Source organism: Pan paniscus, chromosome 3, assembly GCF_029289425.2.
Source record: "Pan paniscus chromosome 3, NHGRI_mPanPan1-v2.0_pri, whole genome shotgun sequence".
NCBI lineage: Eukaryota > Metazoa > Chordata > Mammalia > Primates > Hominidae > Pan > Pan paniscus.
This window is the reverse complement of record NC_073252.2, coordinates 51,123,273-51,145,570: the sequence shown is the minus strand read 5'-3', so window position 1 is coordinate 51,145,570 and position 22,298 is coordinate 51,123,273. Positions and strand designations below refer to the sequence as shown.

Sequence of the window (22,298 nt, the reverse complement as noted above, 5' to 3'; positions counted from 1 at the left end):
TGTATTACTGTTCAAATTCAGTTATAGTTAACTTATTTGAGATGAATATATGCTGCAATTTGAGCTATTTATTTTGGATAATGAATACCTTTTTAAGGAAGCCCAGGTCAAGCATCATATGTAACATGTAGTTAATATTCTCATATTGAAAGCTTGAGCTTGTATTTGTTGTTACATATGAAATGAGATAGTTCAGATGGTTGCCACAATTGAGATTATGTGCAGGTTAGGTAGTATTTTGATCTCAGATTTTATAGAGCAGGACTAGAACCTTGGTGGCTGTTCATTTCAGCCCTCTTAAGGATGGAGGTTAATTTTTCACAAGAAACCCCCTACTGCTATTTACCTCTCCCTTCCAAAAATGTTTTCTTAAGGGTAGTTTCAGTTCTGGATCATTATCATCTCATTACACTACTTGGGAATTCTGGTACAAAATTTCAGAGGACCGTATTTACACCTCTTCAGTGTAAACACAGTTATTGTGATAATGCACACAGAAGGTATTTCTACCCCTTCTCTAATAGGTGAGCTGATTCTTTACACACTTGGGCAGAAGTAGAATTCCAGGAATGATGATTGATTTAGAGTGGACAGGGACCTAATGCAGCAAAGCAACCAGCAGGAATTCACAGGAATAGGCTTTGCCCCTTGACATTTAATACAGGGCAAAGTATTATCTAGTAGGTACCTGCCAAATGGAGAGTTGTACAGTTTTACGGAAGTCAATCACAATCTTCAAATCGGATATTCTGTCCAGGTGGGATGCCGTAAGATGTGACAGACATTCCCTGAATCTTCGTTCCTGATTCTAAAATATGATTTTAAAGCTGTTATGTATTACAAAGAATGACAAGCAGCAGTTAAAAATATTTAGTAAACCCAGTTTATTTACATAATACATATTTTGTCATGCAGCTTACTGAATTGCAGTTAGTGTAATAACAAAAAAAGACAAGCACTGTCTTGCTATTTGAAAATGGCTTAATATAGAAAGATAATTGTTTCTTAAATGAGTTAACCACAACCATATAAATTGCTAGACAATTTAAAACAGCCATAGATAATTTCAAAATGTAAAATCTGTAGGCAAAAAGCTTTTATAGTTCACACATTGGTAAAATTAAAACCAGTCTTTTTTAGTAATGAAACTGGATAGTATATTTTAATCTTACTTTAATCTATAAAAACAAAAATAACTTAAATATACATCATTACAAGGCTCAGATTTGTAGACAACTTTAAAATATTTTTTAATGTTAACAATGTCTTCAAAATTTTACCAGTAGTGCTGTGCACACAGTAGGTGGTCATTAAATGCTGACTGACATACAGAAGTGTTTCTAGTTAACAGCAATCCATATTCATTCATTCATTCCCTATTTTATAATAAATACATCATAGCAGTGAAAAAATGAGAGGATAACTTTCTGACAATATTTAACATTTTCATACAGAGTTGAAATGTTTACATGGAATAAGTTTCCCTACAGAAAGACCTGTACACCCTTTAAATTCAAAGAAACACTGATTTAAAAACACAGTATACTCTTTTCATGTTATTAATTCAAATGGCAAGTATGTATTCATATACTAATACAGGGATTGCAAACATTGAAATGATTAAATGTTTTTTTATTTTGAGAAAGTTTTATAATAAAAATGGCTCCACACCTAAAATAATGATTTTCCCCTCATTTTTAACTTAAGTATAACTACTCAGTGTCTTTTGTTTGGCCAAAATGACAAAATATCTATTTAAAGGCAATAAAATCATGTAAGCCAATAAGTGATGTTCTAGGAGAAATATATCCTACTACTGTTGCACCAAAATCTTCTATCACTTAACATATGGATCAAAATTTTAACCTTATAAGGTAAAACAGCCATTTTCAAAGCAGCCTTCCATCATAATGATGGGTAAGACATGGTATTCCTTTATTGAGCCTCCTGGGGGGAAATTCTCTTTGCTGAGATACTATACTAGCATGGGGAATTTATATTCCAAAAACACTACACTGGAAAAGAAACACAACATTTTACTGATGTATTAACTGAGGCACATTAAAGTGACTTTCCAAGTATCATATGCACAAAAGGCATTTTGGGAATAAGCTTCATCATCAATTAACATTTTTTCTGATATTCAGTAATTTTACTGTTCTGAAAATACACCAGTATTTAAAACAGCTCATGTCAACTCATTAAGAAACTTGGGTAATATTTTATACTCCAATAAACAATGTAAGTTTTTATGAATGTCTGCTTTAAGGGATTTAACTAATGCATATGAAAGACCAAAGAATAAGAGGGCTACAATGTATGATAGGGCAGTGAGTTCTATTTTTTAAGTATATACAATAAAAAGAAAGTTTAATGCTTCAGGCCCAAATATTAAGTGTTTATCAAGATTCTGAGTTATCAATGCAATGCTAACACATGCAGAAACCGAGGACCAGAGCACAGGTGAATAAGATTATTATCAAATGGGGCATCTGCATGACTTTGTTCTAAGGCTTAAGGTTCATTTCAGGGTCAAGACAGGGCCATCTAGATTCTATGGCCTTGAAAGTAGCACCCATAATGCTGGGAACCCCCACCACTGGGATATTCAGGACTACAAATTCAGAGAGTTGAAAGCTCTGGAATTTTGGGATCAAAAACCTGTAATCCACTCACAAGAATTCAGTTATTATATGGAATTAAATAATATCTGGAATTAAAATGTTTAGGTGGCTAATGACTATATTATTTGACCACATAATTTGTTGTCTAATCTTGTACTTAGTTTCTAATGTGATTCTTATCTGATAGAAAATGAGAAGTTCTTTTCCTCTTCTCAACCCTTCTCTCAACTTACTGCAGAAGTTTAAAGCTTTTGTTCTGGAAAACTAAAATATCTAATGTTCTTAGGGAGAGAAGAACCTATAGCTAAAGGATATAATATCTGAAGTGCCAGTTTCTCACAAATCATTTTAGTGATTATTTAAATCTAGTGATTTTAGTGATTATTTAAAATCACTATCCTAGCTTGCATTAAGCATAGGCTGAAACAACACTTGCCTTGATTAGGCACTTAAACTTGACAATTAACTGAAAATAATTAAGCACATAAGATGACTCCATTTTCTAATGGAGATGAGCCCTTCCTAAGGAAATTAAGCTGGTGCTAAGTAAAATGAATCCTATTTCAACACTAGTTTCCCATTCATCGTTGTTATTCAGATGTTTCTTATGATTGCCAACTAATTTTCACTTTCTGTACAAGCAGCAAATTAGTAGTTTTAAGGATTTTGTAAAGCAGTTATTACTACAGATCCTTAAGTATACTTTTTTTCCCATTTTTATAAAGCATTACTCATATTAAAAAGGAAAAAGGGAAAACTAATGGGAATCTTAGAAATAGTGGGGTATACAATTCCCCATTATATATTGCTTAACAACTGAATTCACCAGGTGGCCATACCTAATTCACAAATGTGAAACATAGTCAGGACAAGGCTTGCTATGTCTGTACTGCATGACATACACTGTTGACTGATGCCACCAATATAACATCACTACTGCAAGGATATGCCATATTTGGTGGCTTGATCCGAGGTAGTTTAGTTGTCCTGGAAAGAAGGCAGAAAGAAAATAATATTGATTTCAATATGTTGACATTAAAGGAAAAATATATTTCTTGGAAGTATAGCTTAGCAGAAAAATTTTCATAGTCTCAGAGTGCCTAGAGACTAACTGGAAGCTCCAAACGTTTTTAGAAATGGATCAATTCATATTTGGGTCTAATTTTAAGGTTTTATTTATTAAGTACACAGGTAAACTTTAGAAATGCTATTCCAAGTGTGTTTTCAAAATCTAACTTAATTTCAGGAATTTCACCTTATGCCTCCCACATCTCAACTCACATTTGACGGAATGAACAGCAACAAAAAATTATTGAGAGAGGCAAAAGAAACCAGATGTTAAAAATCATGGGGTGATTTAGGTATAAATCCGCGAGAAGCAGATATACTGCTGGGTTTAGATATAAACCTATTAGAAGCACTTTTTATTTCAAGCAGGTGTGCAAAGAAAAAGTGCTGACCTGAATTCTGTGCTCTCTAACTAATGGAATAATCTGCAGGATGTAATTAGTAATGGATTAATTAACTAAGGTTGTTTAGTTCATATACAACTTAAGAGAACAATTTAATCTCTTTGTGGTCAAATGTTAAATTCTAAGAAGATTAAACAACATATGGAAAACTTCTTGATCCCAGTAAATAAAATACAGAGCTATAATAATTTCAATGTAAATAACATACTCATGGTGCTTCTATGGTCATATAATGTAAATATTCTCCAACCTCTCTTTTTTCTTACCAATCAGTACAGTACATAGATTTTAAAGTGTATGTCAACAAGATTCTTAGCCTTTTTTGTACCATGGACTCCTCTGGCAGTCTAGTGAAGCCTACAGACCCATTTTTTTAAAAAACAAAACACAGAGGATTACAACAAATATTGATTATCTAATACAACTATCAGAGATCCACTCAATTCTATCTATGGGGACCCTTGGACCCATCAAATGCCACTGTGTTGTGTATACATTTTTAAACATTCAAACCTGAGCTGAATGAAAGCTTTTAGTTTAAAATTTATTTTATTTCCCAGTGGCCAGGTCATACATGAGGACTTGCCAGAGATAGTTTCTAAGGCATTTATACATGAACATTTGAGACTATCACTTTTCACTGTAAAGACTTTTAATTTTTTAGTTTCCATATCTCCACTGCTCTCATGTACCCAAACTCAATATGTTCTGCTACATAGGGCACATTTTATGTCAAGTGTGTCTTGGGGAAGGTTAAGTTACAATAAGTTTGATTGTTTATATATGTCCTATATTAAACAATTGGTAACTCCTGATCTGAATATTTTAAGGCCTAAAACCCACTATGGTCATAATCACATAGAGAATTTTCATGGTTTAGTGTTCTACTTGTCTTATTATAAAGAAAATACAGAATTTTAAAAAGAATTATTAATAAAGTGATACAAAAATATATTTTACCAGAATTGTTTTCTGTAATTCTGGCCCTGCCTGGAAGATGGGTGGTCTTCAATTCAGTGGCATGTCCTAGATCTGTTCCTAAATCCTCATGTTTACAACTCAGGTTTTCCCTTGTATTTCCATTCTTATTTAAAGCTCAGTGGTGAAAAACCAAGTACACAAAGGAATGCCTGAGGATCTGTGGGATGGATTGTTTAGGCCAGGGTTTCTCACCCTTTCTTCTTCCCCAACACACGTGACGAGTGGTACAATCCCTTCTCTGATTCACCGTGGAAGTGATTCTTAACCCAGGAAGAAGAGGGGATAAATTTGCAGTTTAGATTTAAACTGCTCCCTGACTTCTAGCTCTCCAAACTGAAAAAAAAATCAGTTTTATGTACTCTAAATGTTATTTCTGACCCATGCCAAAACTTACCTGGATTTGCATCACTTTGTCTCTTACTAAACCACATATTTCACTTATAAGACCAGGGCTGGGGGACATAGTAATAATTGCTGTCATTTACTCAGTCCCTACTAATTGCTAGAAACTTGGTTACATGATATGTGCATTTTCTCATCTAACCCTCATTAAACTGTGTTACATGCATTTTCTCATCTAATCCTTACCCTAACCCTGGGGGGAAAAAAAAGTATTTCCATGTTTTAGATAGGAAAACTGGAGCTGAGAGCACTTAAGTAACTTACTTAGCTCACGTAACTAGAAAGTGGTTGATGTGGGTCTTGAACCCAAGCAGTCTGACTCCAGAGCTAAAGTTCTCAAACAAGCAAATACAGGTTTTGGAGACTGTTGTTCACTCCACCCAGTGTCCTCTTAGTTATTTTCCATCTGAAAATATTTTCTTTGGAATGAAGAACAAAAAAATCTATTGGCTTGTGTATCTTGGAAACACAAAGACTCTTAACTTGCACTATTTTCTTCCTAGTGTTGGGTGCCAGGAAGCCTAAGCCAGCTTTGTCACCATTATCTATTTTATAGACCCTTTTGATGTACATATTGTGAAGTGATCCTACATCTCACTTCTTTTCACTATCTTTTTCTGGAAACATAAAGACTCTTAACTTTCACTATTTTCTTCCTAGTGCTGGGTGCCAGGAAGCCTAAAGCCAGCTTTGTCACCTTTATCTTTTTTATAGACCCCTTCGATGTACATATTGTGAAGTGATCCTACACCTCACTTCTTTTCACTATCTTTTTTTTTTATTATTATACTTTAAGTTCTAGGGTACATGTACACAACGTGCAGGTTTGTTACATATGTATACAAGTGCCATGTTGGTGTGCTGCACCCATTAACTCGTCATTTACATTTTCTTACTGTCCTTTGCTTATTTCTTGCTTTATGTATCTCTGCATATATAAATTACTTTTAAAGAACCAGCTGGCATATAGAGAAGTAAATGGTAGTTGACGGTGTTCTACTTTTTAAAAGAAATAGTGCTTGGGAGTCAGAAGACTCAAAGTCTAATGACAGCTTTGTCACTAGTTCATAACCATAAAACAGTGACAACGCCACCTACTGGACTCAACTCACATGATCAGGATGAAAGGAAAAGTGAAAGCCCTTTGAAAGTTTTAGGTAACATTTGGAAAGAGAGGAGTCATTTCCATAATCAATAATATTAAAAAATGAAACTAAGTTTTGATGCTCTGATGCACATACCTTGGGCATATATTTAGACTAACAATACAAAACTGCTATAAAAGAGATACCTACCTGGAAAGTACCGCTCTGGGACTTTGGAAATGTAGAATAGGAAAGCAAGAAGAGCAATCATATACATCACAATTACACGGGGTGCAAAGTCCTGAAAAGCAGAACATGTTTTTTTACAGATCTTCCTACTGTTACTGAACTCTAAATTTATTATGAATCTAATAGTGGGATTTAAGATTGTTAAATCTGAACTGTTTTGCAGACTGTCTCCAATAATAGAAACCTTGTCCTCATATGCAGGAAGCAGCCTGCAAGAATGGAGCACAGAGAATACTCTAACGGTCAGGCTCCTAAAGGGGCTAGAGCTTTAACATGCTGAAGTTCCTAAGGGCACCCAACTCCATCTACAATGTAGGTATATGGGTAGAATGCATATGGAAATGGAGTTGGCAGGTAAATAAGCAAAGACACTGAAGACCAGGAACTTATGGCTGGAAAAGACCTAAGGGGTCTCCCCAGACAGAAATCTGTTCCAATATCCCAGATAAATGGTCCTCTTGAATACTACTATATGAAGCACTTTGTCTCACTGCTGACACAGTATTGAGAAGACTTTCCTGGCCCTGAGAAAATCCAGCAAGCTATCCTTATACATATTGTTCCTAATACTGGTTATAAACCTAATTTAGCAAGAACTCATTTAAGAAATAAGGACAGGCTTGGTGCATGGCTCATGCCTGTAATCCTACCACTTTGGGAGGCTTTGGCAGAAGGATCGCTTGATGACAGGAGTTCAAAACTAGCCTGAGCAACACAGTAAGACCCCTCTCTCTACAATTATTATTATTTTTTAATTAGCTAAAGACAGGAGTTCAAAACTAGCCTGGGTAACATAGTAAGACACCTCTCTCTACAGTTGTTTTTTTTTTTTTTTTTTTTTAAATTAGCTGGGCATGGTGGTGCACACCTATAGTCCTAACTACTTAGGAGGCTGAGGTGGGACGACTGCTTGAGCTGAGGAGTTTGAAGGCAATAGAGAGAGACTCTGTTTCAAAGAAATAAAAAATAAAGACAAATTTCTCCTTCCTCTTCAAATACGAGAATCATCATAGCCCTCCCTAACTCCTATATTTTTTAGATTAATCAAACTCAGATTTCTCAAACATTCTAGAACACAACTTGATCCTGCCTCCCAAGATTAACCCTTCCAGAACTTTTAAACTTTGTTAAAGTGCCTGTCTTTCCATCTTTTTAAAATAGAGCTTATCAAAGAATTTCTGTGAAAGTTTCCCTTTGCTTCCTCACCGGAATGATCTGTGATCATATTAGGATTCCATCTTTAAAAACTATTATCTAAGCCATCTTTCCATTTTAAGATTTCTGAATACAAAAAAAAAATCCCTTTTTCTTAATTTCTCTAAAATTCACTGACTTAATGGTCTTATTCTTTTTGTCATTATAAGCTCAAAAGGAATGTGTTTATCAAATCCAAAAATTTTGGTCACTTCTGTATCAACAACCAATTATTCCAGCTGGAATTTATCTACAGTGGCAGTTCCCCATTTCATTTTCTTATTATAAAGGAATCAAAATTGTCAGAAAGATGTTTTCACAGATAGGAGGATTACTGATGTCCCTCATCATTACTGTCTCACCTTTCTCCCAATATCCTAATTTATGAAGACATCATCACCCTTGTCCTCACATTGGCCAAGTAGCCAGATTATATCACTCAATTCACTCTGTCACAGAACTTCCTTTCTTTTCAGCTTTTTTCCACTATGCTGCTGCCAACTTCAAGCAAATAAATGTAGGCCCACTAATGGTCCCTCCTCTTCTAATAAAATCTGATTCTTTTGAATGAAACCCCCCTTTAAAGTCACACATTCTAGACAAAGGTACCATTGCAATGAGTATATGTGATTTCTGTCAGATTTCTTGGCCTATTTACTTTTATTAAAAATTCTCAAGTTTACTCTCTAGTGCATATGTACAGCATTTTTGTAATGATCTCTAAAAATGTAAGTCTTATTTCTAATCCTTTTCTCAAGAATCCTGAGTTCTCACTGAGACTCTTCCTAATGCACATCAACTGTTCCCCCATAATACCTGATTCTAACAGCTTTTCTTTTATTTCTCAATATATTCTCCTTGGTGGATTGAACATGCTTCCCTGGCTCCAGCTACCAATACAATGATGATTTCCAAATCTTTATTGCCAGTCTCAAACTCTGGCTGAAATCCCAGATCCTATCTCTACCTTTACATCCAATGGGTACCCCACACTCATCGGGTCCAACAAAAAAAATCCTTCCCAACCTCCCTTCACCCCCTAAAAGATCAACTGCTCCTATTTCTATACTTGCATTATCATTGGCATTATCACTGATCCCGCAGACAAAGCTAGAAACTTTGGAGTCCTCCTCCACAAATAAGGACTTGAGTATTTATATACTAAGGGTAATAGAGAATAATAATGTATTTTTTTTTACAGAAAGACAACTCAGAGAAAATCAGTATTCAGATTTTACCTCGACTTCTGCAAGGTATGCTTATTTATATGGCTGTGAAAATTATGGCATCAACATGCAATTACAAATATGTTCTCAAATGACAAACATCTACCCACTTGGCCTGATTATACTACTTTACCCAAAAGGAATAAAATTGAAAGGAAAAAAAAAAAAGAGAAAAATATTAACTACACTCAACCTACCTGTACAATAGGAGCACCAATTCCTCCATTGAGCCAAACCCAGTGAAGAGTAGGAATCACTCCATATCCCGAAACAGAACAAAAGATGATAGAACGGAGCCTTTGCCATTGCTGCGTGAGGTAATTGGGATGAATCTGTGCAAAGAACACTGCCAGGATCATAGCAAGCACTGTGATCAAGTACACCTGACGCCAGTACTAGAATGAAAGGAAATCACATTTTAATTCTGTTATTAACAATAAAGGAACTGAAAAAGTAATTTTGGCTTTTACACTACAAATTCCAAACTCTATTTACTTGGTATTTGCATTTCAAAATAGGATTATCTCCCTTCATTAAAAAATATGTTCCATACAACTTTTAGGTTTGTCAGAATGACAAGCCAAATTCTAAAGTGAGCTGGTAAAATACTACATTTATTCATACAAAAGCATTTTCTGATTACCTATTATATGCCAGGCACAGTTCAAGTCCTATAAAAGCAAAGATGACTATGACATGGACTCTCCCAGCAGTCAGCTCACAGACTATGGGAGGGGCAGAATGTGAACAAAAGATTATAATCTTATGGTAGATACTGTAATTGAGGAACAGAACATTGTAGAACCACAGAAGAGGGAACAATTAACTTTACTTGGGGTAGCTAAAAAATGCTTCACGAGATGACATCTAAGATTTTGTGGGAAGACAGAGCTCTCAAGGAAAGAGAACAGCAAATGCAGCAGGAAGTTTTGAGAAAAAAGGCTAAAAAGGCATACTGTTAGGCTAAATGTTTTGAACTTTACCACACTGGCACTGGAGGAATAACAGAATTCTTTAAGAATAGGATGACATGGCTGTCTTTCAAACAGACTTATTAGAAAGACAACTCTGATATCAGTGTAGAAAATAGGTGACAGGAAACCAGCTAGAAAGATATTAGTTTAGTTTATTCAAAGAGAGAGTGGGGGCTTGGACTCCTGTTGAATAAAGTAGATGTGAGCACCAGATTTAGGAGGCATTTTTGAAATAAGCTTAAGTCTTAATGGCTGACTGGCTGTGTGAGAGGGCAGTAGAGGAAAGCCTGACTGTTTTTGGCCTGAAAGGCCACATAAATGGCTTCTATTAATGAAGCAAATGAACAAAGATGTTCCAGTTTTGCTGTGTGTGTGATGGGGGAAGAGAACAGGGGCATGAAAGAACACACACTTAGCTTAGGTTTGAAGGGCTTATGGGATATGCAGGTATTTAAATAAGCAGTTAGCTGGTTTTAAAGTCAAAAGTCACGTAAGACAGGAGTTCTTAATCTGGGCTCCAAGGACTTCTTTGGGGCTATTAACTTCCTGAAATCAAATGTCAGACTGTTTGTTTAGGGTGTGCCCAAAAGTACATTCTACTGGATCTAGGGTCCACAGTTTTCAATCTCATTCTGAAAGCAGCTGTGTTCCTTAAAAGGTAAAATGATTCTTTTATAGGTCTACAGCAACTGAGTATTTGAAAATGATTAGAAACCAGATGGAAGAAAGCAATTTTTCAACGATCATGGACTGACTCTATCAGCTTCAGTAGTTCCCTTATCTTTTTAATCTATCTTGGACTTTTAGTTTTTCTGGTAAGAGATTTACAAAAAGTATCTCACTTTGACGTTTAGCAAGAGGTAAACAGAAAACAGTTTCAGAGAAATACAGAATAAGATAAGCAAAACAATTCAAATATTACATGGCTGTACTCACAAGCACCTGGTTATTAGTATGTTCTAATTTTTTTAAAAAATATAAACAGTTTCATGCAAAATGAGTAAGTTATGAAAGCTGGGCAGAAATAAATAGCATACTGCTAAAATCAAGTCAATTTACAACAAGGTTACCTGCATATATTTTTAATTATGTGCTTATGTTCCAAAGTGATTAGGCCTAAAAAGCAAATGACTCACGTTTAAGCGGCTAAAATTAATAATGTTCTTACGTATTCAAATCAAATTTATGATTTTTCTCTTCACTAATTTTCATACCAGATATGTTGACAGTATTCTCTGTTATTGTGTAGAGACAAAGGTCCCACTGAAAAATCCCAAGCAACGTGAGAAATTCTACACTGCGGCCGATCTTCCCAATAAGTGAAGGCTGGGGACTGTGCCTTAGAGCAGTGGTCTCCAGCGTTTCTGGCACCAGGGACTGGTTTTGTGGAAGACAATTTTTCCATGGATCATGTTGCGGGGAGGCAGGCAGAGATGGTTTCAGGATAATTCAAGTGCATTACATTTATTGTGCACTTTATTTCTATTATTATTACATTGTAATATATAATAATTACACAATTCACCATAATGTAGAATCACTGGGAGCCCTGGCTTGTTTTCCTGCAACTAGACGGTCCCCATCTGGGGGTGATGGGAGACAGTGACAGATCATCAAGCATTAGATTGCACAACCTAAATCCTTTGCATGTGCAGTTCACAATAGGGTTCACGCTGCTGTGAGAATCTAACACTGCTGCTGATCTGACAGGAGGCAGAGCTCAGGTGGTAACGCGAGCCATGGGGAGTGGCTGTAAATACGTATGAAACTTCCCTGGCTCGCTGGCCCACTGCTCACCTCCTGCTGCATGGCCTGGTTCCTAACAGGCCACGGACAGCTTCTGGGGGTTGGTGACCCCTTCCTTAGAGCACCTTTTACATGGTGGGCCTTGGGCAGGACAGGCTCTATTCTTTGTAACTAGGACTAGAAATAACTAGTAGGTATACTGCTCCTGAGGGAGAAGCTCAGTCTTGGTTCTGAAAGGGAGGTAACTAAAAGGGCAAAAGAAAAAACAAGAGCATGGTAGAAAAACAGGAAGAAAACAAAGTAGGGTTGAAGGGGACTTTCTGAAAGGGAGAACTTGAGATGTACTGAAACCATGGGAACATTCAATTTGTCTTCTTGGCTGGAACATGAGGTGATGAGTTAAGGGTTCTACTCCGTAAGGTTTGGTTGGCCAATATTTTTAGGTCAGGTGCTGTATTATCTGATTACAGTGTTGCAAATGCTGCTTTGCACAAGGCAAAAACTGACTTTTGTGTGAACTTAGTGACAGAAAGCAGAGTTGATCCAGAATTCAGAAAAGACACATCTCACATTTGTTAAAAACACTGACTCCTATCTGGTCTGTCTTACAAGCCTACCCCCAAACATAAGACTGAAGACAGGAAAACATATTTTACAGAAGAATATGGGCTAATAAATTCAGATATATTTTCCTGTATTTTTTTTCACTGAGAGGAGAAAAAAGAAATGGTAAGCAGTAACCAACTTCATAATTTTAACAAGTGTTAATTTTAACTTCAATTCTATAAACACACAAATAAAAGATATATAATGTGCATATCTGAGGAACCACGCAGCCATATAGATTTAGTGAAAACATTAATAATTTAATGTCTACATTAAGTTTCAGAAAATAACTGTATATATATTTTCTAATAGAAAATTAGTAAAATAAGTATGGAACTGATAACAGATGTTAGAGATGACAGGGCCATTCTGAAAAATAAGTTTATGCTTATACGAGACTCTTCTATTTAGTCTATAAGTTAATTATGTACTTATTCAGAAATTCAAAAGAACCAAGGCAAGAAAACCCAAGACCGATATGAAAGGTCGAATGTAAAATGTTTTCATCTACTTACGTTATTACAATAAAATGCGTAAAATACTCCTGAGACATAGCAGCCCAGTATTCCAATAGAAATTCCTGCATAATCTAATGCCATCCATCTTCGACATGTTTTTTCTGACCGATGGCAGGAAAAAAGATGATAGCCCACAGAGCAAAGCATACAGACCTGTGAAAAATAAAAACAAATTAACAAAGTGACTAAAGAAACTAAAGCAACTTATGCATGATGTTCAGGGAAGTAGTTAAGAGGCTAGGCTTTCAATTCAAACATTTATGGGCTTGGATTCTAGCTCTGTGCCTTACATGGCTACTGTAGAGCTCACTCTACATGTAGAGCCATGTAGAGCCATGAGGGAAAGCCTCAATTCCCTCATGGGTAAAATGTAGATAATAATAATGAAGGAGAAAATTTAAAATAACTATATTACAAAATGAAAATTATAAATAAATAGCACAGTAATGGGAAAGTTATACAATGCAAATGTTTTAAAACTATCATCTGAGGCTTGTTTTGATCCATGAATTAATTTGTTTTTAAAGAGTATTTACTATAGAAGCAATACATATCCTTAAAAAAATCAAAGAATATAAATATAAGCCCCTCTTACTCAATCTATTCCCCAGAGGTGGCCAGTGATAACATTTTTTATGTGTCTTTCCAGATATTTTCAATACATATGTCAAACACCTGTGATATATTAGTCTATACACATGCACACATTATATATATATATACACACATTTTAAAATTAAATGAAATCACACTATGCATTCTGTTCCACAATTGGCTTTTTTTCAGTTAAGAATGTTCATGCCTGTATGAGATTCACTGTATAGAGTTTACTTTTAATTTCTAAGGTAAACACAGTTTTATTGCCTTCAAGAAAAAACAGGCTGGTGTAGTAGTGGCTCATGCCTGTAATCCCAGCACTTTGGGAGGCCATGGTGGGAGGATCGCTTGAGCACAGGAGTTCGAGACCAGCCTGGGCAACATAGGGAGACCTCATTTCTTAAAAAAAAAAAAAAAAAAAAAAAAAAAAAAAAAAATTGGCGGGCATGGCGGCATGCACCTGTGGTCCCAGCTACTTGGGAGGCTAAGGCAGGAGGATTACTTGAGCTTGGGAAATCGAGGCTGCAGTGACCCGTGACTGCCCCACTATACTCCAGCCTGGGTGACAGAGTGAGATCCTGTCTCAAAAAATAATAATTTAAAAAACAGTCATGACTTGCTAACTTTATATGGTTGCCAAACTGAGAGTAAAGCTAATCTGATTCAATCAGCTGTTCTGATAATTGATAAGGTTTCTATGGCAGAATGCCTTTCAGCCATTAAGTACCTGCTGTATGTCATACATTGGAGGTGATACAGAATCACTGAACAAACAGTACAGTAACAAATCCTACTGTACTTCAGTGCACAGCATAATTGGAAAAGGCGGGAGGATATTGACTCTGTGGAGTTACATGTACATTTGGAGGGTGGGACTGGTGGGAAGAAAAGTATCAGAGAAGGGCTGTTCACCTGAGGCAGATTTTAAAAGTTGGGCTGGCATTCACCAAGGACATAAAAAAAGGTGTGCACATATTTATGGCGGGGGGCAGGGATTAAGGAAAAGCATCATAATCTTTATAATATGATTATGACATTTCCTATACATTAATGGGTTTTAACTTCAATATTATGGGTATGATAAGATACTCCTGAAGATTTTAAGTGCCCCCTTACAGAGGTGTGGACTAGAAGGGCTGAAACAGGTTATAGAAATACCCCTGGAGAGCACACACTGAGACAGTGACAGTGGGGTGGAGGCAATGGGACAAACAAACAGTATAAAGTAGTTACAAATGATAAACATTTTGTAAGCTATTGCTAAGGCAGTAACATGGTCATCTAGCTATTAATATTTTATATTCTGGTCATTAAACAAATCTAGTTACTATAGACTCAATATCAGTATTCAATAACAATGTACTTTGCCACAACTTCATTGCTTCATCAATTGTCTAAAATCCTTAATAGTCTATAGCTTTTTGGTTACTAAGCAACCAATCAGTAACTAATTCTAAGTTAGTTATTTAAACGTAACTCGAAGCTTGGTTATTTGTTTTCTCAGATTATCCTTGAGATTAAGCACCATAAATCAGGAGAACATAAAAGTGTATATTTCTCATTGATGGGGAAAGATCCCATTGCCACAATGTTGAATGACACAAGGGAAGGTCGCAAAATAGCAAGCAGGGATGACTGTAGCTTGGAAGTAGGTAGACAGGTAAGGGAGCAGGCAGGTAGGCAGCTGCAAGGTAGCTATGCATACACAAACATACGCATTTGAGTTAAACTCATTGTTTAACGCAAATGTCCAATGTGGTTACCTCTGAAAAGTGGAATTTCAGGTGACGTTGTCTTCCACAAACTTCTGTTTGCCTAAATTTCTACATGATTATATCTTGTAGTAATAATTAGAAACAAACATAAAGCTCATTTCATTGTGAAAAAGAAAATAAAAAGAGGAAAAAAAAAAAAACTATGGTATCCAAGGGAAAAGTAAAATAGCATTAACAGAAAACCCCAGATTTTAAAGTTAACCCATACCTAGTATGCCCTATTTAAGAAGGAATATGTTATTCCTAGAGTTTAAAAATGGACTGAAAGATAATCTGGCAAATTGGGTATGTTTCAGTTATAATGGAAAGTTTCCTTCTATGGAGTACCTCCCTCCATCAAGGTAGACAGATAATTACAGTGTTACATCCACATAGAAATTCCTTGGCATGATAACAAAATACCTCATGATTTGATCCCTGCCAATCTCTTCAGCCTTATCTTTCTCCATTCTCCTAGGTTTCAACCACAAAAACTAGTACCTGCAAGTCCAGAAAGTGCTAAGAAAGTGTGTCTTGCTTCTTTTTTCCTGCTTAAATGCCCTGCCTCACTGTCTCTTCTGCACACCTACGAGTGGCTTGACCTTTATGCCAGGTTGGTTCTGTTCAGCACTGTTTTACCGATGCCTTGCATAGTGTCTGGATGTATATAGGACACATTCAACAAATATTTGATAACTGAATGTAAATGGATCAAATCAAGGCATTATTGTATTCTAACGTTCTTCTTCAAAATACAAATACCCTGGGGAAGGTTCAAAGCCCCTCAATTACATTCTATTGTTCAGAATGTACTCTATTAATCTGGTTGCGAGGAAAGCACTAAAGCATACAGAAGCATAGGAGTGAGAAAAATGTTATGTCTTTTAATATTAAATGTAAATCAATATTAATAAATATATCTATGGTTTACTATACTGTCCACTGACCCTAAGAATCTGGAAAACTCAGGTGAACAAGTTATAATTTGATAAGAAGTGGTCTTTTCAAGTAGGGAAGATGTGCTCATCTGTCTTTAGTAAGTTGTACAGCATGTATTGTAACAATGATCATTGCACTAGCAAGTAGGAGAACAGGATTTTACTGCCCTGCTGAATAATCCTGGGCAAGTCACTGTAATATTTTGGGTCTGTTTCTTTATTGGAAATTGTTGTAATTATTTAATCCTTTTTAGTTTTGCAATGTATTGTTTTCTTAGGTCAATACTGAAATTGATACATATTCTCTGAACTAACATCAGCTGTGGCAGGTGGTGAAGGCATAAAGAATAGGCCTAGGGATGGAGGAAAAGAGCAGGGATTCTCAAAGTAGATAATATGCATATAACTAACAAGAATAGAAGCCAGTTTTTACTTAATGATTATTAATAGCATGTTAATCTATACTGAGATGCACCTAAAAATTTAAAAAGAAATTGATTCATTTCCATTATAAAATTGGTTATGGATTTCAAGGGATATTTTGGCTGTAATCAGGGCAAAAATTAAACCTCAGAAAGAGTATATTTTTAAAGAATATTTGAAGTAAAAATAATTTTCTAATAACAAAAATAGATTATGCTTTCCCTCAAAGAAAATTAAAATATTATTCCAAAAATTGGAATTAATAAAAAAGGGGAAGAGAGATTTGTTTTGCTGTGTTTCTTGGCCATTGAAGTCCAAAGTTTAAACTTGAGTAAAATGATGACACTCTGAAATAAAATGATACACGATGAAAGCGACATTTATGCAGCTGAGTTATGAGATTCACCCCTCAAACTCAGCAGCAACAGGCTAACTGCAGGGAATAGCTACTCTGTGTCTGTCATGAGAAAGGGGGATAATAAGTTTTTCTTTTCATTTTTGTGTTTTTTTATATTCTCTGAAGCAGAAAAAGTTGTTTTAAATGTCAACAGAACTACAGTCCACATTTGTTTTCTGATTCAAAATTATCTGTTTGAAATCTAATAAATGTTAACTTTTAAAGACATTTTTACAGATTCTTGAAAAATGCCAGTGCTATGGAACTAACAAATACAGGAGGTAGAGAGGAAAAGAAACAACGTATTTGAAGCCAGGCCAGTGGGTTCAAAATAAATTAACATTAAAGCAACAGAGTAAAAAATCAATACCAGCAAAACAGGACAGTAAAATATAGTATGGAAATAACAAATACGAAAATCACAGACACAAACAGGAAAGAGATGAGAAATCTTCCCAAACAAGTTTTAAGTAGGCACTAGTGTTGTACTTCAGCCAGATAATAGAATGCAATCAAAGATTCCTATTTTTTTAATTAATCTTAAAGCAGAGGTGCCCCAAAGGAAGAGGAAAGAAACAAATTCTTCTCAATCTTTATAATTTAATGGATTTCAAACATACTCTCATAAGAACACATCGTTTGGTGTTTATGTTATGAAAATCAATAAGCTGACCAACATGCCATTCCGGGGCTCTTTAAAGCAAGTGGTAGGTCTGAGGTAAGGTCACCTGACCAAGCCTGCCTGTCAAAAAGTTCTCTTTACCAACAGCAGTATTTGTGAAATGACTTACCTGGAAGCAGAAAAGACAAATAGAACAAATTACAAAATCTTCTCTGGACGCACTTGCTGAAGGTAACACGGATGTCATGTCATATATTCCCAGGGTGAAGAAGAGAAAGAAACCCAGCAAATGACTCCAGATGTTTACTGTCTCATTAGATAAAATAAACAAACTGGAAAATAAACACACATGCAATTGAGATTCACATTGGCCAACTTACTGTCACGTTCAAAGGTTAGGGACAATTTTGAGGAGTTACCTAATACTTGCTCCTTTAAGCTCTTACCCCACCTGTACCTTTCTAAATTTGATATATTATCTAATTAAATTATTCTAAGTTTTTCTACAACGCCACCAAGTCTGGGACCACAGTTTTTTGGGTGCTCACCTCTATTATCATACTTACCATTTCCTTCTCTGTATTAAGAGATTTACATACAAATTCCATCTCATCTTCCAGCCTATCAATTCCCTAATGGTCAGTACCATTCATCTTTATGACACTACTGTTCACAATGCCTTGCTCAGATTAGTCTATAGACTAAAGGTCTCCAGAAATGAACGTGCAGAGGAAATCTGGATGTTAACTAGCATACTCTATCAATAATACGTATCTGAAAACCTGCTCAGTGCAAGGTTGGGCATCATCTTAAAATACTTTCCTAGAGCTCATTAAATACAAATGCAAAATTAAATGGATTTAAGAGAAGCAAAATAAATATATATTGATCCATTGGAAAGGTTCTTTAAGATAGGCATGCCAGAACAACTTTGCCGTGGATGTTTTAAAACTAGTCTAGTTTCCAGGTGGCATAAGTTTCACCTTTTTAGAAACAACTGGACTTAACTTTTAATATGGGTACTACGTGCTCTCTTTCAAAATGCCCTGGGCTAACTGGTCTTGGCAGCACAGGTTGGTAGAGCGTGTACCACCCCGAGTCAAGAGGCTCACTGTCCCCACCCTACACAAGTCACTTAACCTCTCCCGGCTTCAGTTTCTTCATCTATACAGTAATGGAGCTACATTAGATGCTGCTGCAACTTTCTTCTAGCTCCTTTCTTACTTTTGTGAAATGGTTCTCCAGATGTAGATAGGACTCATCTGATTATTTACTCAAAGGTGACATCATGACTAAAGATTAAAATACTCTTGCATTTGTCTGCAAAATCTCGTATTTTTGCTTAAATTTAGGTTTTTGGTCTTCACTGATTCAGAAATCCTTGACATAATGACATTGACATATAACTCTAAATTTGTAGCAGTCACTGTGGTTCTCAGGTTCTCATTTTTACAAGAAATGGAATTTCCTATTTACTTTGCTTCTCAAGTTCATTTCTTGTAAAAATGAAAGTGAGAACCATAGTGACTGCTACAAATTTAGTTATACGTCAACGCTTACTAGTAAGGATTTCTGAATCAGTGAAGGCCAAATACATGATGTATATAGCAAGGTGTCAAAATTATCAAATGATCATCAAAAATAAAGTGAATCTTGGATCATGAATTTCAGGCTTTCTCATGTACAAGCATCAAGTGTAAAGACTACTTATAACTGGAAGAAGGGATGCACGAATGTGCTTGAAACATCTAACTACAGGACTGTTTTGACAATCAGTACTATGCTCTGCTTATTACTTAAGAACTTTTCTTTTTGTGAAATCCAGTATAACCTGACTTACTGAACTGAGAGGCACCACCTCTCCATGTTCCCTGCAGCTAACAGAGGACTGGCAAAACTGCTATGACATACAAAACCTCCTCAGATTACATCCAAAATCTGTCCCCGTCACTCCTGAAAGCCAAAAGGAGAGAGGGCAAAGGCTAAACTTGGAAAAGATAAGGCTGGTGGGAAGGCAAGAACATCTCCAATAAAGAATCTACTCTTACTGTATGAAAAGTTACGTGTCTCCTGCACAGTAGACACACCTGACAGCAGTATCTTAAGCATACCCTGAGAATGACCCTATATGAAAAACACACTTGAATGTGTGTTTACAATTCCAAGCATGGCCAACCCTTAGACTGATTCCTTATCTATGAGGAACATCTGAGCCCCTGTCCCATCTCATGGAATGCTGACTGTACATGGGATGGAGGCCTTTTGTTTTGCAAATGAAGATTACCAGGTGGAGGTTGTTAGGGGGAAGGGTGCTAAGTAAAAATGCTATTTAAACTGCATGCTTTCTGCAGGCGGCAGAGGTTCTCCCATTCAGGCCACTGTCACTGGACCTCTCTGTAAATTACCCTAGTAAAACCCTATGTCTTGTTTACTGGCTTTGGGTCTCTTCTTCCGTCTTTCGAACCTGGTGCCATCCTTATTGAAGTTAACAGGAGTCCAGCACCACATCTTCATATTCTGTTCAGTTTTAAAATCAATAATCATCTTCATTATCATCATCTGTTCAGCTTCCAAACCACTGGTGATGACAACAATCACCATTTATTGACGGCTTATTAGGTTCCAGGCCATGTATAGCATTTCACACACAGAATCTTACTGAATCCCTTTTTACCTCTGGAAGCAGATACTGTGATTACCCTCATTTTTATATGTGGGTATAATGAGGCTCAGTGAGGTTACATTTTGCTCCAGGTCTCAGAGCTGTTAAGTGGCAGATTTGGATACTAAAGTCTTTGACTCAATAGCTCAAGAGCTAATGCTCTATACTTAATTTTCCACTCCATGAGATTTGGACCCTAACATCAGAACGCAGAAGACCACTGCTAGTTGAGTAGAAAATATTTAAGGCAATTCACTGCTTGCCCTATTCTTGTGGAACTCCAGATCCACAGCAGAACTCAGCTGTGTAATTTACTCATGCACAGGAGGCACTGGGGAGGAAAACGGTAATTACGCTTCAAGTTGTGAATCCTAAGGGCCATCCATCCAAGCCAAGTAGGGATCGGCAGTGATGTCACCTTGTGACCATGAGTCACAGAAACACTTTCATGGCAGGACAAAAGGAAAGAAGGGCAGGAAAAGACAATGCTGGAAAAATCAAGAATCAGACATGTGGTTGCCGCTTGAGCAATTCAACAGCCCACATTCTGGCACTAGGGTTTGCCACTACAGCGACCTGGAGCTAACCAACACCTGTATCTTAATTCTCCTGAAGCAGAGGTCCTGTATTTTAGTACAGGTAGTAAGTTTGGACAGTTACTGCAAGAACTAGAATAGTTATTTTTCAGTTTTGTTTTTTTTTAAACACGGATTTTCAAGGGACTGTGGTTTTAAAGGTTTAAAATGAGAAAGAAATTTCTTTCTTAGAGATGCTTCTGTGGTGCTCTAGTGGAGACTGGGTGCCCGTTATGAGCTCTCTTTACCACAGTACTTTTCCTACACAGCATTTTTTTCACAATGGTTATTATGTAATTGTGTAATTATCTCTTTAATGTCTGTTACCCAGGCTACACCTTAGTAGCTTCATGAAAACAAGGGCCATGTTTGCTTTTTTTTCTGCATGGGCTCCATAAGTATTTGCTAAATGAATAAATCTCGGGTGTATATGTTAACTTGTTTCCTATTATACAGGCATTTATCTGGCCCAAAGCTACTGAATTCCCACAGGGTTGCTCTAAAAAGAAAGGTATACACCGGGCAAATATGGCTCAGCCCCATTTCAATATATATCTCAATGAGCCGAACAAACCGAATAAAGGATGTAAAAGCCCTTTGTAAAGAGCAAAGCGTCATAGGAGAGCTGTAATTATGATCACTGTTACTATCATGATCATTCTGTGGATCAAGTACCCCGGCCACGTAAGGGGAGATAACGGGGGAGGAGAGGCGGCAAAAAGGGATGAAAAGGATGGGGCGGCGAGGAAATGATGAGCAAGTAGAAAGGCGGGGAAAGCAGAAGGGGGACCAGACAAAAAGGGTGTAGGTGAGAGAAGGGGGCACTCCAGGCGGAGGCAGCCAGACCGTACCTTTTGATACACAGCCTGGACGGCAGGTAGGCCCGGTAGCCGTCGGTGATGTACGGGTTGTCCTTGAGGGACACGGGGATCTGCTCGTAGGTGTACAGGCGGATGCCACGGGGCACCAGGACCGGCCAGTACTGGTAGCTGCCCAGCTCGATGTAATGCGCGCTCTTCAGCAGCTTCTGATGCATCGTTCCCGGCCCCCGCCGCTCCCCGGCTCGGGAGCTCCCCCAGGTCCCGCCTCCCCGGGGAGGGGGCTTCGCCGCTGGCGCCCCCGCCCCGGAGCCCGCGGACGCTGCGCGAGGTCCTGCCGCGCTGCCGCTGCTGCCCAGGGCCCGGCTCTGCGCTCACACCGGCCACCGCCGCCAGCGCCGCGGCGGACCCGGCAGCGTCGCAGCCTCCTCTGAC

General features: G+C 37.1%; 1 protein-coding gene across 2 annotated transcripts; it reads right to left on the bottom strand.

Annotated features, from left to right (window-relative positions):
- Positions 1 to 860: 860 nt before the first annotated feature.
- Positions 861 to 22,295, bottom strand: PAQR3 (progestin and adipoQ receptor family member 3). 2 transcript variants are annotated; one of them, XR_004671055.3, is made up of 7 exons: positions 21,897 to 22,274; positions 17,978 to 18,140; positions 13,075 to 13,230; positions 9,431 to 9,628; positions 6,775 to 6,865; positions 5,744 to 5,898; positions 3,474 to 3,611 (listed from the first exon to the last, which is right to left on the bottom strand). XR_004671055.3 is itself a non-coding variant. In XM_003832277.5 (6 exons), the coding sequence occupies exons 1-6, from the start codon at positions 22,079 to 22,081 to the stop codon at positions 3,469 to 3,471; spliced, it is 936 nt and encodes a 311-aa protein (XP_003832325.1). In that variant the 5' UTR covers positions 22,082 to 22,295; the 3' UTR covers positions 861 to 3,468. The 2 variants fall into 2 exon arrangements, 1 of the variants encoding a protein (XP_003832325.1); XM_003832277.5 differs by lacking the exon at positions 5,744 to 5,898 and having other exon boundaries at positions 861 to 3,611; positions 21,897 to 22,295.
- Between the last annotated feature and the right edge of the window lie 3 nt (positions 22,296 to 22,298).